Source organism: Solanum dulcamara, chromosome 11 (genome assembly GCF_947179165.1).
Source record: "Solanum dulcamara chromosome 11, daSolDulc1.2, whole genome shotgun sequence".
NCBI classification, from domain to species: domain Eukaryota; kingdom Viridiplantae; phylum Streptophyta; class Magnoliopsida; order Solanales; family Solanaceae; genus Solanum; species Solanum dulcamara.
Window position 1 is genome coordinate 3575377 of NC_077247.1, and position 18373 is coordinate 3593749.

At 36.0% G+C, this 18373-nt stretch overlaps 1 protein-coding gene across 3 annotated transcripts in view; it reads right to left on the reverse strand.

The window, feature by feature from the left end:
• LOC129875192 (uncharacterized) overlaps positions 1-18373 on the reverse strand; it is a 42323-nt gene that overhangs the window by 15104 nt on the left and 8846 nt on the right. For 2 of the 3 annotated variants that reach the window (XM_055950635.1, XM_055950634.1), the window contains exons 7-18: positions 11031-11082; positions 8622-8687; positions 7887-8041; positions 7420-7490; positions 7130-7324; positions 7013-7051; positions 6469-6576; positions 2768-2857; positions 2525-2600; positions 1530-1626; positions 1372-1441; positions 26-202 (exon numbers count right to left, since the gene is read on the reverse strand). In XM_055950635.1, coding sequence (XP_055806610.1) covers positions 26-202; positions 1372-1441; positions 1530-1626; positions 2525-2600; positions 2768-2857; positions 6469-6576; positions 7013-7051; positions 7130-7324; positions 7420-7490; positions 7887-8041; positions 8622-8687; positions 11031-11082 — 1196 coding nt within the window. The remainder of the gene's footprint in view (positions 1-25; positions 203-1371; positions 1442-1529; positions 1627-2524; positions 2601-2767; positions 2858-6468; positions 6577-7012; positions 7052-7129; positions 7325-7419; positions 7491-7886; positions 8042-8621; positions 8688-11030; positions 11083-18373) is intronic. The other variant, XM_055950636.1, reaches the window with a different exon arrangement.

The window sequence follows — 18373 nt, forward strand, 5'->3', positions numbered from 1 at the left end:
GATACTAGCCAGAAGAATAAAATACCCGCAACAGATTTCCACGGGAGAAAAGCTCTGGTCTCCTCATTGGTAGGATTACAAGTTCATTCAGTGCCTTCTTTACTTCTTCAAGAGCACCGATATCATCAAATTTGACTCCGATTTCACCTTGTGGAACGACTGCTGACACAAAGTTGTTCTCATACTCATCCTTGGCAAGATTCTACAAATTTGAAAGTGATTCCATGGTAATAAGCTAGATCCCTGAACATATTATTTTATAGGCAGAATTTATCAGGATCCCCCCCCCCCTAAATTTGACTGTTATTTAGTGCACACCCGAACTTTATGTTAGCCTAACTACCCCTGAAATTGACAATTTGATAGTCTCAACCCCCTGCACGCTGATGTGACAAAGAGGGTGAATACTCTCTTTTAGGAGTGGGGGAGGGAAGAAAATAAAAAAATCAGCTTCCTAGTGGGGTATTTTCCAACTATTAATTACCACATAATCAAATACATTGATTTATTTGTTGCAACTGTATTTATTTATTTTCGAAATTGACGTTCCAACTGTATTTATCTTTGCTTCTTCTTAACATACATTGCATATTTTATCCCAACTATGTTTTTTCTCTTTAAAAACAATGACTAATTGTTTCATTTCTTTTTCCAGACTGCAAATTTAGCTGAAACTCCATTATTTAAAATCAAATTTTAAAAAGGTGGCTTAGCCAATGTAATGGAGTTCAAACGGTGTATTTTCTAGAGAAGGGAAAAACCATGTATTTCTTCTTTCCATGCCATGATTATATGTTTCAACTATGCATTTATTCTTTTTCTCGTCAAATTTGTAAAATATTTGGTTGGAATTTCATTATTTTTATCCAAAATAATGCAGTTCCAACTGCATATTTCTTTTACTTCTTCAGATGCAATGATGATTTGTTCTAACAATGTATTTCTTCATGCAATGATTATTTGTTCTATGTATTTCTTCTCTTTCTGGCCAATTATGTAGAAACAACTTGATTTGAATATCATTATCATTAGCCAATATAAAAAAAAAGGTTTGTAGACAAAATAACGTTGTTCCAAGTGTTTTTTACAGATTTGGCCCAAAAAATATGATCTAAATAATTTGTGTATTTTAAAGGTAAGAATACATATTTTATTCTAAAAATGCCACGAGGACAAAAAAAATTGTGTCACAGTGCATGTGTAACACTTCCATGGGTTGAGTTTGTGTAGGGGAGGATACTAAAATGTCTTGTTCAGGGGTAATTAGGCCAATGTAAAGTTTAGGTGTGCGCATTGAACAAAAGTCATCAAGTTCAGGGGGGGGCCCAATCTATTTTGCCTATTTTATAGCAATAAAGCAGGGGATAATACCTTCAGATTCTGAGAAGGCTTTTTTGACAATGTTTCCTGCTCCTTTAACCTCAAAATTGCGGTTTCAATGCTTCGCATGATAAACAGCAGAAATGAGCTTCAAGCTTGTGCGAAACACGAGATGATGTACACAAACAGAAAAGTAAAAACAGAATTACCTTTCACGAGGCAGATAAAGTCTATCCCCTTTAATAGATGGATGGACGCATGTGTACAAGTAATGATTTTTGGCCCAACCAATAACTTTCTCAGCTTCTGGAGATGTAAGAAAAACCAAAGATTGATGCAAAATCTTTTAGCTTCCCCTTAAAATTTATGAAATAATGCTTTACCTTCCATATAAACTAACAATATTCTTTATTTTGATGCAGGTTCTTAGACTGCCCCATTTCATATGATACTATTACTATTTGGGAATCACACTTTTTTCTTTTATGATAATTTTTTCAATCGTTTATTAAACATATTTTGTTGATTCAAGCATTTCTCAAATATCTTCAATTATAAAAATTGAACTTTACAGTACTTTTAACAGTGTGTTTTTAATAGCGAAAGCAGAAAACGTGACAAGATTAATGAGCCTTGGCGCGAAAAGAGAGAATTCAAGTGCACACCACTCGAAGTGAAGTATAGAATTCATGAACTTAAAAACTACCAAATCTATATGGATGTAGTACTATAGTGATTAAATTAAAATGATACTAATCCAACTCCTCAAATTTGAGATTCAAAAGGCAAACCACTTCTCGTCAGGATCACTTTGCACGTCGTCATTTGAAGCGCACACTTCTCTGAAGCACGTGGGTTCCATCGCTTTGCATCACAGTGGTTCTTAATAACACTGATTATTACATATTTGCAAAATTAGAGGATCAATATCCTGGTTCTATGAAGTTTAGATACTTTGACCTAGTGCTTTGGACCCTGTCACTCTTTTCTGGATGGAGGGAGTACTATTTTAGAGATAACACAAAGAAACAATAATATAATCTCAATATTATCTAAGCCTATATTTCCCTCCTATGAAACTGGAGAAAGGCACAAGTTGAATTCCAATAGAAGTATATCTATGACCAAGTGAGCTGAACAATCTATTCTGACTTTTTCAATTAAAAGAATTAAAGAACAAACTGATTTCACACATTACACTTACTATGCTTTGTCAGAATTACATCATCAGTATTTACATGCAACAAATCAATGCACGAAAGCTCGTGCTCTTCCAGAACCTGAAATATAGATAAAAGATGTGATAACTCCATCAGTCAAAAAGAACCAACAATAAAGAGACAATAAAATGTACAACTAAATGAACATATAGAGGTACCCAACCATTTGTCTACAAGATCTTAAATAGAATAAAATACATCCAAAAGCAACATATCTTTATCTATACCTTGTATAATTCATTTAGGTTACTACGAGCTATTACAATTCTCCTGTCTTCTTCAATCTGTTTATTAAATGTCTTAAGAAGATCTTCCTCCTGCAAACAGGAAAACCACAGTAGGATGAGAAACCACCGAACTGAAAACAATGCTTAAGAAGATAAATGCACGAACGGAATAACTTCAAATAACTACGAACAACAGCACAAAGAAAGTGTTGTGACAATCTTCATCAAAAAGTAAGTGTTGTGACAAAGAAATTCATATGTTTTAACCTACTAGTGTCCCACATGTCAAGCATATTGAAGCAAGAAATGTCGGTGTATATTCCGCTCACACTAAGAGTAAGGAAGTGAAAGTCACAATATCTCTCTTCTCTATCCGCCTGGCAAGATTAAAGAAACTAGAGCTACAGGGAGTATGGTACCCACTATGGTCAGTTGGAAAGTCCCCACGTCACTTGAGTCTCGACATGTAAAAAGTTAGGAGACAACATACACATACACACACTCACACACATATCTTACCATTTTCAGGATAAAAAAAAGAAGCTATACATGGATCATTACTTTTTTAGAGTTATTTTTGAGTCACTGCATGCTAGCATACACAGGGGTCAGCATGAGAGACCGAGAGATAGAGATGGGAGTAGGGATAGTTTAAAGAACAGCAACTCCAAAAATAACTTCACGGTGGGCTAGGTAATCACTCATCAATGTAAGGTCGTAAAAGTCGACTATGCCTAATTATTTTACCATTTTCAGAATTAAAAAGTGCTATTTATAGAGTCACTGCATGCATGCTGGCCATGGGTCTGCATGGGCAACCGAAAGATACAGGAGATGGACGGATAATATAAAGACCAGCAACTCCAGAAATTACTTCATGATGGGCTAGGTAATCACTAATCAATGCAAGGTCCTAACTTCATAATTCTAGTGTTACAACTGATTGTTTCTCTCCACTAAATACTTAAAAAGAGAAGAAAAAAGAAAGATCACTTCCTCAATTGGAGTTTTATTTGCTAGATTTATAAGATACACACTACAAGAATTTTTAGAAGAGGAACAGGCAGAGATAGCTATCAGATATTATATCTTCTATTAATTCAAATAGGCTGGTTAAAATTTGAAAATCTTCATTCCGTTTTCAGGGATCCACCAAGTTCAATTAATTGTACAACTTCAAACAGGCGTTTGTACAGAGAAAAATCCTATCAGTAACCATCAGGGGGTAGCATCTTGATGCAACAAGCAGGAACAGATAATATATTTTGAGGTACTTCCCAAACTAAATCACCACCACTGAAAGAGAAACAGAAAGGAGTTGGGGATTGAAATCTAAACAATCAAATTTTAGGGATTGAGATTTAAACCATTAAATTCTGGGGGGAAATCGATGCCAACTCCAACACCAGAAATATTGCAAAATAACATAATTGATTAAGAGAACAAAATGAAATGATATCACGCAACATTTCCTATAGTTAAAAAAACTATGCAAAAAATGTATATCTCACAGAGAAATTCAATTTCACTGGAATAAAAATGACTTTAAACAAATGTATGCCCAAACAAAAAATCTTAAATATTGCCATAATAACCAACTTCAAGTGACTAAATCATTCCATCTTTCATGGCTTGATACTTCATTTAGCTTAAATGCACAGTTTCAAAAGTACAAGAAAATCTTTGATTAATATGAACAAGTAAATTAGCAATGAAGAGCTGTTTCATTAAAAGTATGGGAAAAAAAAGTAATTATGAAATTATAAGCACTGTTTCTGGTAACACACCACAGACCCATAACATCTCAGAAGTTAGAGGACATAATTCATTTGCTTTTGCACTGTTTGCCAACAGATTGTGGAGCTGTTTGGAATTTTCTAGATAGAATGGGTGATGATAAGGGTATGCTATTGAGCTAGACGTATAGGGGAAGAAATTAAATATGAGAAATCTCACACAATTACGGAGCGAATTCTTTTCCAGACTCCAGGTATGGGGTATATATCCTGTTTCAACATCTTCCCTTTGGTCTTATCGTTAAAATTAACCAAAGACAACAGATATGTCTCTTAGGGAACCTTTTTATAATTTGAAATATTCGCAAACCTTTGGCTAGCATAAAAAAGAAACCTATACTCAGAAAAACATAGTCAGACAACATGACATGATCAACAAAATGTGGAGTCAACAAGGGTAAAATCTATCTTTAAAAGAGCTCTTAATGACTGGGAAGTAGAGAGTTTCCTCACACTGCTTCTGATAGTGGGAACTTTTGGTGGATGCACTAATTCTACAGACAGACTCAATTGGAAACTAAACAGTAAAAGGGTCCTTCTTAGTAAAGTCACTGTATTGGCAGTTGAATCAACGAATTCCTGTAAGGGAGAATTGACCTTGCAAACAAGTCTGGAAAATAAATATCCCTATGAAGGCGTCATTCTTTGTCTGGTTAGTGATTAGGAAAGCTTGCCCAACTCAATATAAGCTATAAAGAAGAGGTCTTCAAATTTGTTCAAGCTGTCTTGTGTGAATAGGAGGGTGAAAACAATGAACACTTATTCCTACATTGCTGGACAACTATATATCTGTGGCACATGTTCTTTTATATTTTGGGAATAACTTGGGTAATACCTAGTTCTACTTTGGCACTGCTGAACAATTGGTGTATTGGAAGTAGAGGTGGGGAGGAGAACAGGTGGAAGATCATTCCTGCTTGTACATGGTGGACAGTGGAAAGAAACGAACTTGTAGACATTTTGAAGGCACTAGCAGTTTTATCCAGCAAATTAGGATGAATAGTCTTAGATTGCTCCTTTTTTTGTGTAAACAGAATATATGTGGGGAAGTAGGAGAGTTAGTATATTGAATTGGCAATGTATAATTGTATAGGGTTCTAGGCAGGGGTTTAAGCACCCCTTCAATGCTTGTAAAGTTTACAGCTTGGCACCTTTTTTTGGGGTGGCTAAGTTTTTACTGAATACAACTGTTACACTTTGTTTGGATGATTACTACGTACTTTTTCATAATGTATCGTATCGTATTGTATTGTGTTGTATTGTTTTAATGAATACAACGCTTGGATTGATTGTATCATTCTCCGTCGTTACATAATGTGACATATCCATAATTTGAATGATAAGCGTATAAGAAATTTTAGTGTACAGGGTAGAATTACTATGAAAAGGTAAGGTAAATGATAAAATATAATTATTTAATAATAAGTGAAACTAAAATGAGAAGAAAATATTAAGATAACGACGCGATCACACTAAATCAATCGTTACAACAATAAATTTAAACGATACGATACGATATAATTTAAGTACCAATCAAAACAAACAGTATATTTAGACTAACAATACAATACAATACAACACAACGGGTAACAACCATCCAAACAAGGGGTTACTGTCTCAAAAAAAACATAGTCAGATAATTGGCTCCTGGATATATGGATCACATTTGGAGAAATTTACATATTGCGAAAAAACTTGCTTCCATACTACACAGAAAAGACAACAAAATCATCTGATCAACTAGTGACACTGCAGAAAGATTTTGGTTATAAGTCAGTACAAAATAAGACAAGGCAGATGGGGTTTCTAAGCACATCTCCTCCCGCTGGTGGCTCCAGCAGCAGCCAATACATAACAAATTACTATAAAAATCTAAGTACTGCAATAAGCACCAAAAAAACTAACCTTTGGCGGATGAATACTCATTACATTAGAGAAGAGCTTATGTATATCATCGTCTACGGAACGTTTTGTTGCTCTTAATCCCTCTGTTAGTCGTTTCAGAGAAAGAGGCTGCAAAAACAAAATATTGAAAAAACTAGTGCATAAAATATTTGGAAAATATATCAACAAAATGTAACAAATTTTCAGGTGAATATTGAAAACCCCATTTACAAGGAAACCATAGAAGACGCCTCCTATAAATGATAGAGTAAAAGACAGTGCACACTTGAAATGAGATATCAAGTACAAACTAGGATATGATTTTACAGCATAACCAACTAGTCACCACTACGTAAATAAAATTGATATCAGCACTTAGTCACTGAAATATCATCTATTATAGGAAGGTCATCATTCAATACCCAACTCATAAGCAGCTAAAGCCATTATTCAGATGCCACAATGATTTATGTCATGAAGTACCCATCACACAACGGAAAACAAATAGTAGGACCTTAAAAAGTTCAAACAGCCATATAATTTGACTAAAGATCACGAGGATTACCAACTTCGCGAGGCGACCCAAATTGGGAAGAATCATGGTCTGTTGACAGATAAAAAGAAGTTAAAACACATAATAACAAAGTGTCGAGGAATAAGACAAGCCAATTTATGGACTTACAAATTTCTCTTTTTCTTTTGACCCCGTTTCAACCTTGTTTCGACCACAGATCAAGACAACAGGTCCTGATAATTGGTCAAACATTTCTTGCACCTTGTGCACAAATTCTTTTCTATTTGCCTTGGAAACAGCTCTAGACAGCCATAATGAAGAATCTGGAAAGTACACAATAATAGGTTGTGCAGACTTCAAAACCTGCACAAAATTAAATGGTCTCAAAAAAAAAAACTTGATTTAAAATCAATGTGGTAAAGGAACATAAAGACTATTGATCAATGAAAGCATCATACCTCACATAGTACCTCCATGGCAATGTAGCAATCTTCAGCCTGAGCATCAAGATCATGCTCAATCTCGTTGGCTGTTAACATAGTAGACGGTAAAAAAATGAATTTATTTTAATTATGCATGTACGTTCAGATATAAAATACCACTGTACCTACTCAATCTACAGACTAAGAGTGTTGAAACATGAAAATTGAAAATGTATAATCTCTTTATGACAAATAATTTCATGTTGAATTGCCTATCCGAAAAAGCAAAAAAAAAGTTGACAGGTCAAATAAAAGTACCCCCACCAATATTAATGTCAATTGTCTGTCGTCTATTAAGACTGAGTTTTTAGATCATCCAATGTGAAGTCACAATTAGCAGCCGACAAGTTATACCATAACCAAATAATTTTATCTTCTTTTTTTGGTTGTAAGAATATGACTTTATCACCAATTTCACCGCAATCCAGATAAATAATACATACCAGGAATCCAGTATATTGATGGTTTCACATCCTGTGCTTTGGGTTTCTCGTCTTTCTCTTCTTCAATGGTTTGCTTTTCACTAACATCAAAAATTACAGCAACCTGATCACCATTCACCTCATATATCTCACCACGTTGACCACTGGACATGGACCTGCAAAAGCATATCAGATGTAACAACTTACATGCATGCCTCTGTTAAACATGACGTTTAAGCAACTCTTTACTTGAATAACTTTAAGGCAGATGGCATTTGTAAACTATATTAACTACTAAATAGATGGTTCAAAGTTAATTTAAAGCGCCTTAAACCTCTTAAAAGAGATAGGTACATTGATATTGGCCATAACATTGAGAAAAACAAACAAATAACAAAAACGATCAGGACATTGACAATGATGGCAACAACAATGATTAAAAGCATTAACACAACTTAAATCACTGCAGATGCCTAGACCAACTGCAGAACCTTCGTACTTCTCTCATATCTTAGATATAAAACCGAGAGCTTGCACTAGCACAAGAATATTGGACTATATCACTATGAACATCAAAAGAACATTACGAGAGAAGCCAGAAGGAATCCTGGTGGATGATGAGCAAAAAAGCCCCACCACCATCCCAAATATTAGATATCTTTCCAGTGAGATGGAACGTCAGAGATACAATCATGCGTCCAAGCACCAAATTGAGAAAATTTTCTCTATAGCACTTGTGACGACTTACCAACCCACCTTCCATGAATAACAGTATAAGCATTCGTTGGACCACCAGATGTAGGTATCTTCCCCAATAAAATCCTGTGAGAATTGGAGTCAATTACTAAATGCCGCTTAATCCAAAGTTCACATGGGTTATGCTAATGCTAAGATCTCCGCTCTACGACAAAACTCTCAGCTCTATTAGCAAGCAAAGCACGGACAGGAAAGCAAAACAATAAACCTGCATGACTTTCTGAGAGTAACAATTTCTTAAATAAAGCGATAAGACACCCAAAATTGTTTTAAGCACAGTAAAGAAAATGAAACAAGTAAAGACTGCTTTCTAACTCCTAAGCTTTAAACATGATGCATCTCCTAATTCTTTGTCACTTCCTTTTTCCTCTCGACAGTTTCCTACAAAAGCAAATCCATAAAATTCAAAGAAATTCAGACATCCATTTAATGTTACCCAACTCCAACAATTTCCATAAATATGTGACAATCTACTTTATACTGTTTTGGCGTTGCTATGATATCTGTTCACCAAATGATCACGACATTTATCAATTCCAATATTTGTGTCCTAATTTTCACTAGTATATACAGGGCATCTGAAGTGTGAAGCACAAAGTATGACAGATACTTCAAATAATCTGCTCCTGAGATAAAGAATGAAATGCCAGTATATTTGTTGTCAAATCAAATTTATGTAGGACATTATTAAGCACTACAACTCATATTGGAAGAAAAGAAAGCTGACATTTCATCTTATTAACAATGGGTTCCTCCACATATAACACTGTGAAACGAGGTATCATATATAAGATTGCATTCAGCTTCAGTTTGGGAAATGATAGTTTAAAGGTGACACCATGAATACGCAGAAGGATTGATTCAGGATAGTGTTTAGAGACCTAAAAAGGATCTTCACAAATTTCTTGTTTAGCACTTTTACTTTCCTTGTTCTACATTGAGAGAATTTCCTCCCCGTGTTCTTCATTATCTTTTGGGTGAATCATTCTTTCAGGGTGTCGATTGAACATCTCAGCAACTGACAGAAATCTAGCTCGCATCTGATCCTAACAGCAGCTAGGATTTCCAGAAGAAGATGTCATCATTTGATGAGAAATAAAAAGGTACATCGAAAATTCAAGTGGAAGAAACTGATACAGCTACTTTCGAAGTAACAGAAAGAAAAGCAAGGATTGGTACAATTTGATCGTTCTACAGCCAAATATTAATTTGTGGAAAGCCTTGTGAATTACTAGTCTTGCTTGCACCTATCTGCTGTTTCCCATCAGGTAGCGAAACTTTTCCAATAGTATAAATCACTACGCTTCACCTCTTTCTATATGACAACACGAAATTATTTAACAAAGGTACCCTTCAGCCAAACATCATAGCAGTCTTCTGGATCAGGAGGTTAACCAACAAAATATACCCAATACATAGATCTTAGGTTGGTCAATTTTTCTGATTTGGTTGAACCTAAAAGTAGGTTCTACCCCCTTATTCTTACACAATCAAAAAAGCCCATTGTGGTGGTGTATTCAAGAATCATAGAAGTTCTTAAGAATTCCTACAATGTTGCACATGTAAGCAATGCTTGTTACATTCTTATTTTATGAAGTCTTGTTGTTACATTCTCCTAGTCAGGCACGGCCAAGATATGACAGGGCGGTGTGGATCAACTTCAAAGTAGAAGCCAGGAAATATATCTTTATAATGGTCAGAGTAGCTTATCGACAACTTCTTTTGAGTTCAATCCATGCTAGATCAAAAGATTAAGCCCGCTTAGTTTAGTACTAGAGAACTAGTAGTCTTACAAAAAAATGATTTAGTAGTCTTATAAAAAATTCAGAAGACAGGGTATTCAGATTCTTCCTACAAAACCATATGTTCTCAAGGTTTAATTATCAATGTCCTGGTCTAAGATATGACGCGACAATAAATTCTTAATTTTATTTATGATAATGGACAGTGAATCCACACATAACCGGCTCTAATGCTACTTTTTGCACTCGGGGTTCAACTACCAGCCAAGACAGCTTATTGGGTTATTGGTTGCTCCTTTAAAAGCTTAATAAGTCCACAGTAGCAGAGAACGCAAAGCCTAATAGGTTATGCAACAATTCCAAACTACCCAATTTAAGGAGAGGTATTACAGGCACTTCTGCACAATCTCTATTGAAAATGGTTTAATCCATAAAGGCTGTAAGCCTGTAACACAAGTTGGAGGGTAACATTAAAGCACAAGTTAATGCAATAGAAATCATGAAAATACAGATGAACTGGCTAAGAAAATCGGGAAGGAACGTTAATCCACTCTAATAAAATTTACCAGCTGGCAAAAAGTTAACACTCTTGAAGCAGTAAGATTTTGATTATTTAAGAAGTCTAAGAAAAGAAATACTTGAGAGATGTGCCACGTAAGGGACTAACCTGTTATCGGCTTTAACAACACCAGAAGGTCCAGTATATTTAACTCGATCTCCTGTATGTAAATTAAAATGTAAATATAACAATGGAAACTACCATGAGAAAGTAAAACAATTACTCCTCAAAAGATGGTAAATTTTGCAGTTAGCCAAATTGAATATTGTGTTTGCTATTTCAAGTGTCAAACTCAAAAGCTCCCAAATGACTCTTTAATGATTATCAATCATCTTCCAATTGAGTTACTATTGGAAAATTTGTGCTTTTAGTCCCTAAAATATTGACAGATTCTTATTTTCGTCCTTGTGCTTTCTGGTTAAACACATTAAACCTTCAATCAATTGATATGTGCACTTTTGATCCCTATTAATGTGAATCTTTAGAAATGTAACGAATTATCAAGTGCAAACCGTTTACTTTGTGATAAAGTGTACTAAACCATTTGATTAACAATGTGTTATGTTAAATTTGTATTGTTACTCCACATTTGAAGAAAAAATAATTCTAGAAATAGTCTAATATAACATATTTCCTATTAAGGGACCAAAATGACACATCGTAGTTAATTGAATGTTAAATGTACTTAGCCAAATATTGCAAGGACCAAATTCGGAATCTATCATTAACGGAAGGACTAAAAGTGCAATTATCCTGTTAATAGGAAGGGGTCAAATAACATGAATATATCCAGAACCAACACAACTAATAACTGCCACTACCGCAAACTACTGATCTCTTACTACTAATAATAACAATGTTTTAGAAGGTACAAGTGTGAGCAAGGTGATTTTCTTGTGGTGAGGTAAGCTGTATGCCTCAATGAGTGACACAGAGGTCCAAAGGGTTCTTTAGACCTTTGGATCTTTCACTGTTACCATCCATCTCCGGAGAGCTCTCAGAAATTGAACACTTTTCTCGCCCCAAATGGGAATGACGAATTTAATTCCGTCTCTTTCAATAAAAACCTCACCATGGCAATTGCTAACATCCCCTATTATCTGGATTCTTACCCATTTCAGATGCTTCTTCAAATCTGTCGCTTCTTCAGTTGAAACCCAGCCTCCACACAGATCCCTGATCTCTTTGAAGGTATGTTGAGACCAGAGTTATAACAGCACCCCTAAAGCTCGAATCCAAGTGGTGTTGAATTTTTGTGTTGCTGGTACACATCTGGTAATTGGGTTCCACCATTGGAGACTAACACATCCGGCAACTGGGTTCCACCATTGGAGACTAAGTTTGGTATTCTTCCATCTCCACTCCCAGAATGATTTGTTCTGACATATTTCTATTCGGAAATTCGAAAAGAACATCATGTTAGCCATATCATAAATGTTGATCCCAAATACTACTTTCCACGTTATCGCAGTCCATCTCCTGATGTCTGACAGTGAGGGGATCTCTGTTTCTCCCTCGATAAAGGATGCAACAATGCATCTGTTAAACAAGCCAGTTCCTTTTACTCGATGGGATATCATGCTGCTAATGTCTCCTTTGGAAGAGGTAACTGTCGAGTCTCGAAGGGTATTTAAGTGCCATTAACTCTCACCAGCTACTTAATGGATCTTGGATGTTCTGCCAGCATCTTAAGATTGGAGCATTGAAAGGACCTATCTATCTTAAATGCTATCTTGTTCCACCCTGCATTTAGGCTAACTCGGGATAATAATATCTGATCTTTCCAAACCATGTAGCGAGAGAATGCTCATATATCTACCATTCTCATTCCCTTTCCTTGTGCAGAAAAACTCTGAAAGTTTCTCCTTCTCATTCCACCTCCTGATCATAGTTTTCTCATCTTTGGATGCTTCTTTGAGTACAGTGCAGGTCCATCTCATGATCTTCATACTCATGGGTTATCTTCCCATCATGTTACGGCTTCTCTCCATCCATTCATTCCAAGTGTCTCTACCTACTGCCCATCTAGTAATGTCTAGATTTGAAGCCTGGAGTAAATTCTGATTTCCTCCATCATGGAAATAGCACAAAAGGCTCAGGCTGATATGCAAAGAAAGAAAGAGGTTTGCAAGCTATTGCATAGGAGCGGGGGTTTTACCTTGTGCGCACCCAAAGGGTAGCAGTTGCGGGTTTCCCTTGTCATTAAAAAAAAAGGAGGGGGGTTGAAAACTACCACAAAATGTGATAGCTTAGGGTCAAGAAGAGGTGTTTCCAGACTAAATTTAGGCTGGAAAGGGTTGAACCACCCTCATGGGAAGTAGGAGAGAGGGAAGTTTGAGAGTCTTAAGGTGTTTCAAGGAGAGAAGGTGGAGGATGGGGAGTACTTTTTAGTGAGAAAATCTGGTCAGAAAAGTTTTTCGTCCAAATCATCCCCACATTTCTTCATAATTAAGTTTCCTGGATAGACTCCAGATAATACTCTCCCGTCTCACATGCCTCTCAAAATCAAGATTGTTGCATGCCCAAATCAGTAACACCACATATTCACTATTTATTTGGATGATCTTACCTTTTCTTTGGTTAAAAATGGAGATATATTGTAATATTCAAATAGGAGGCCTATTGTTACATTAGATGGATTGGACTTAACAACCCAAATTACAACAAAAATTGATAAGACTAGCATCACTTCTAGAACCAAACTGACCAAATCAAGCAATATATTACCTCTCTAGTGACAAGGTTTGTTCTCTCCATCCTAATCAAAACCTATCTTTCTATTTACCCATCTAAAGGAACTAATTAATTTACTTCCATTTTGACATATATAAACACAGTAGAGGTACCCTGACCAGCTTGCGCATACTTCCTATCCCATCGGATACCAACATCCCACCATTACAAGACTGAGTAACTCTTATCAACCACCACCAACATACTCAGTATAATCCACAAGTGGAGTTTAGGGAGGATAGAGTGTACGCAGGCCTTACCTCTACCTGAGGTTGTTTCTGGTAGACCCTCTGCTCAAGGAAAGCAAGAACACAACATTTACAAGAGATAAGCAGTAACAACAACAGGATAGTAAGAAAATAAAGGCATAGAAGACAACAACAGGTAGTGATAAAAAACAAAGAATGAGCAATACAGAAATAGTAAAATAATAAAAATACCGAAAATAATACTGATACTACTAGTAGGAGAGACAAGAAGTGAAACTATGTAGCACTAGCCTTCTACTCGAATCTTCGACCTCCACACCCTCCTATATAGGATCATGTCTACGATAAGTTGAAGGCTTGCCATATCCTGAATCCTGCATGATCACCTCTCCTCAATGCTTTTTTGACCCATCTCTACCTCTTTCATTAGACCCTCCAACGTCAACCGCTCACATCTCCTCACTAGGACGTCTTTGCATCTCCTTTCAACCTCGCCTCTCTTACATCTTATCCGTCACAAAGGTCACTTTCACCTTGGCCCGAAAATCTTCATTTCTGCCCATATATATCCTAGTAAGCCCACCCATCCATTTCAACATTCTCATTCCCACAACTTTCATCTTTCAGACACAAACGTTCTTGACTGGCCAACGCTCCACTCCAGAAAACAAAGTCGGTCAAACAACTACTTTGTAGAACCTACCTTTATGTCTTAGTGGCACCTTCTTATCACATAAGACACTAGATGCTAGCCTCCCACTTCAACCACCCGCACCAATACGATGTGTGATATCCTTGTCGATCTCCCCATTGTCTTGGATAATAACCCCCATGTACTTGAAACTCCCTTTCTTGGAGATGACTGAGGAACCAACCTCACTTCCACGTCAGCTACACGAGGCACCTCATTGAACTTGCACTCCGCGTACTCTATCTTGGAACCCATTTGGTCATGAATATTATTTACTTTTTTTGGAATATTATTACAACATACCCAGTGAAATCCCACTAAGTGGGTCTGAGGAGGGTAGAGTATATGTAGACCTTACCACCACCTCGTGGAGATAGAGAAATTGTTTTCGAAAGACCCTCGACTCCAATTCATCAAACTCAAGTAAAAGAAAGAGAAAACAATGAAGAAACCATAATAGTTAATAAGAAAAGCAGTGTAAAGTCTACAAAAGAAGAAACAGTAATAACAACAAAATAGTGTGATAATCAAAACACAATAAACAACATATGGCAAGAACTATAAACGACTAGTACTATGACAGGCACTAACAAGCCTAAACCTTTGCAAGACAAAACAAAATTTTACCTCTACTAACCTTCTACCCTAATGCGTGACATTCACTCCTTTCTATCTAGAGTCATGTCCTCGGTAATATGAAGCTACGTCGTGTCCTGTTTAATCACCTCTCCTAAATACATTTTCGGCCTACCCTCTTTTTTACATGCCCAAACCATCTCAGTCTCACTTCCCTCATCTTGTCTGTCACAAAGGCCACTCCCACCTTCTGGTAACCTCATTCCTAATCTTGTCACTCCTAGTATACCCACACACCCATTTCAACATCCTCCATCTCCGCAACGTGCATCTTCTAACATGCGAGTTCTTGGTTGGCCAGCACTCCACCCTATAAAACAAGGATGGTCTAACCACCATTCTATAAACTTACCTTTAAATGTAGGTGGCACCTTCCTATCACACTCTACCTTTTTCTGGAACATAATTTCACTTTATTTAAAAAACAATGTTTGGCCATGAAAATTCCAAATACAACAATTTGGAAAACAACCAAAACCTTGTTTTCACTCCTACTTTTTTCATTTTTAATTTATTTTGTTTTCAAAAAAAATCTAAACTTTTTATTTTCATAACTTCATTCACATTATATTCCATGTTAAAATAATATTTTATATTTTTACAAAAATATAGTTAAAATTTAAATATTAATGCAAAAACTATGGTCAAACACAACTTCAACTCCAATTTTGAAAATTCCAAAATAAAGTGAATTTTTTTTGTTTTCTTGTCCAAACACTTACTTAGTCCTTCTCATCTGAAACCTTTAGACTCCAAGATCTGTCTCCACACATCAGCTTGTTGTTAACTCCGCTACACATCTCAATTAGATCAAAGTCATCAGCAAATAACATGCACCAAAGCACCTTCTCTTGAATGTGTTGCATCAAACATCCATCGTCAAAGCAAATAAAAAAGAGCTAAAAGTCGAACCTCATGCAACCCCATCACGATTGGAAAGGAAAGGAAAATGGGATTGAGCTTTTTCACATATGCTAGAATTTGAATCCTAGTCTCTCATGTGAGAAATAAAAGAGAAAAATTCTCAAGTTTGGTTTAGGCGATTTCAAAGTAGATTTTCAAGAAACTTCGATAGGGTAAGTGATTTTTAACCTATAATCTTCATTACGCATTAATTATATATAATTGAATTGTGTATCTACATTATTATGCTGAGACCCTGTTTTGAAACACTATATTACAATCCTTTTCCAAGTAGGATTCTATATACTATTCTTGTTCCTATTCATATTCTCACAGTCTACATTCCTCTTCATCAATAGCCAGGCTACATGCTTGTGTACAGTTACTTTTCTGGTATAATATTGAAAGAACTAAAGGGTTTTTTCCCGGTATTAGAACTGAAGGATTACCCATTCACTTATACTAATAATATTAGATTTGTTGTTAAAAAGATTTTGGCTATAATTTTAAGAAAGATTATTTTATCCTTGCAAGTCAAGCCACCTTCTCCTGGTGCTCACTACTCAGACCACTTTTTTTAAGGCCCCTATTCCCAACTCAAGGAAATCCTCCTATTTCCCTAATAACTCCATTTCACAATAAAGGAAATCCTTCAAGTCTTCTACAGTACTTTCCCCACATGACTACCTTTCCAACCTCACTTACAATGACCATTCTGTAACTCTATTGAGGAATATCCTTTTTCAATCAAAAATGCAAATCTTTAAGTAAGAAATTATTGGAAATGCAAGTGATAGTAGAGTGACCTATGACTCAATCTTGATGCAAAAGGAAAAGAGGACCAGATTAGAGTATGTGGTGCTTGGAATATCTTATTCATTCTTGATTGTAACCAAATGTATCAAAGAAACTTATTTGTCAAAATGACACCTTAGGGGATATTTAAGGGGAACTAAAATGCCCCCCCCCCCCGCCTAGCATAAGAGTTTTAAGTACCACAATTTAACACTTGCATATACTCTTTTCTTACTAGTGTTCTCCTAAAAACTGAGAAGCAAGCAACCATTAATTCCACATTCCCTCGATAAATATTGTACATATACATTTATACTCTCCTTAATATTTTTTTCAACCAAAGCATGAAGTATCAATTTGTTACAGATGGAGCATAACAACCACTTCTTTTTTCTTTGGCATAATTGGGAGTAAGGCCAAACATTATATCATTTGTTATACATCTTCACTAACTAACCGGTTGATTTGGCTTGGGTAACATGTTACCTTCACCAACTTATTGGTCGATTTGGCTTGGGTAACATGTAAGTATTCATCTCTTTCAAGTACAACACATTTAACCATCTAAGGTTTGCACTACAAAAGTAGGCACAACAACAAAGCACAATTAAGTGTCCAAATAAGTTGGGCAACGAACAACAAACAAATTGCCCTCAGAACTTTGATATAGTGGAAGATCACAACTTGTGATATGTAGGTTAGGTGCAGGCCACGGGTTTGAACCCTACTATATATAAAAGGATGATATTTAAGAGGAGAAGGGTGTAGGGGCAGGCCCATTATCCACCAAGTTTCGAACCATGCGCCACTAGCCCTCATTCTTTGATTATAAAAAGAAAACAAACAAATTGTTAAAAGTTGTTTTTCCCAGCGACCTCACCGGAGTCAGAGGAATGGAAGACAATACAATATTCTACAACCCAGGTTTCAAATCGTACGAAATCACTATATGCAGCTCAGGGGAGGAATCATGGTACGGGTGGGTGGAACATAGCAGATATTTAATGCGAAGAGTTAAAATTAGCAGAAAAGTTTTAAGGTAGTTGGCTTCAGTATTTATTGAAGCATCAAAAATACATGGGAATACAGTGAAGAGACGGAAAATGAAGGACCATTTTTCTGAGTTCTTCTGCACACTGAAGTACAACGAAAATGGGAGATACATAAGTTTTATTGCTTTACAAGGTCAAAGTAAATCAATAATTATTACACCAGAGAGTTCACACAAAGGAGGGTAGGGGAATATAGCACATAAAGTGGCAAAGATCTTGTACGAGCCAATAAGAGCACATGCGAACCGGAGAGCATCCATACCCAAGTTAACTTCATCTTTCAAGGAGCTTGCACCAATAATAGGTGGACAACTGAAGCTTTGAAGAAGGTCAATGTACAGACAACATAAGAATCATTGGAGGTTCCTCAACAGCGGAAAAGGACCTTCTAAGAAGATGCATAGTCGGCAAATTCCAGACAACATAGCAACT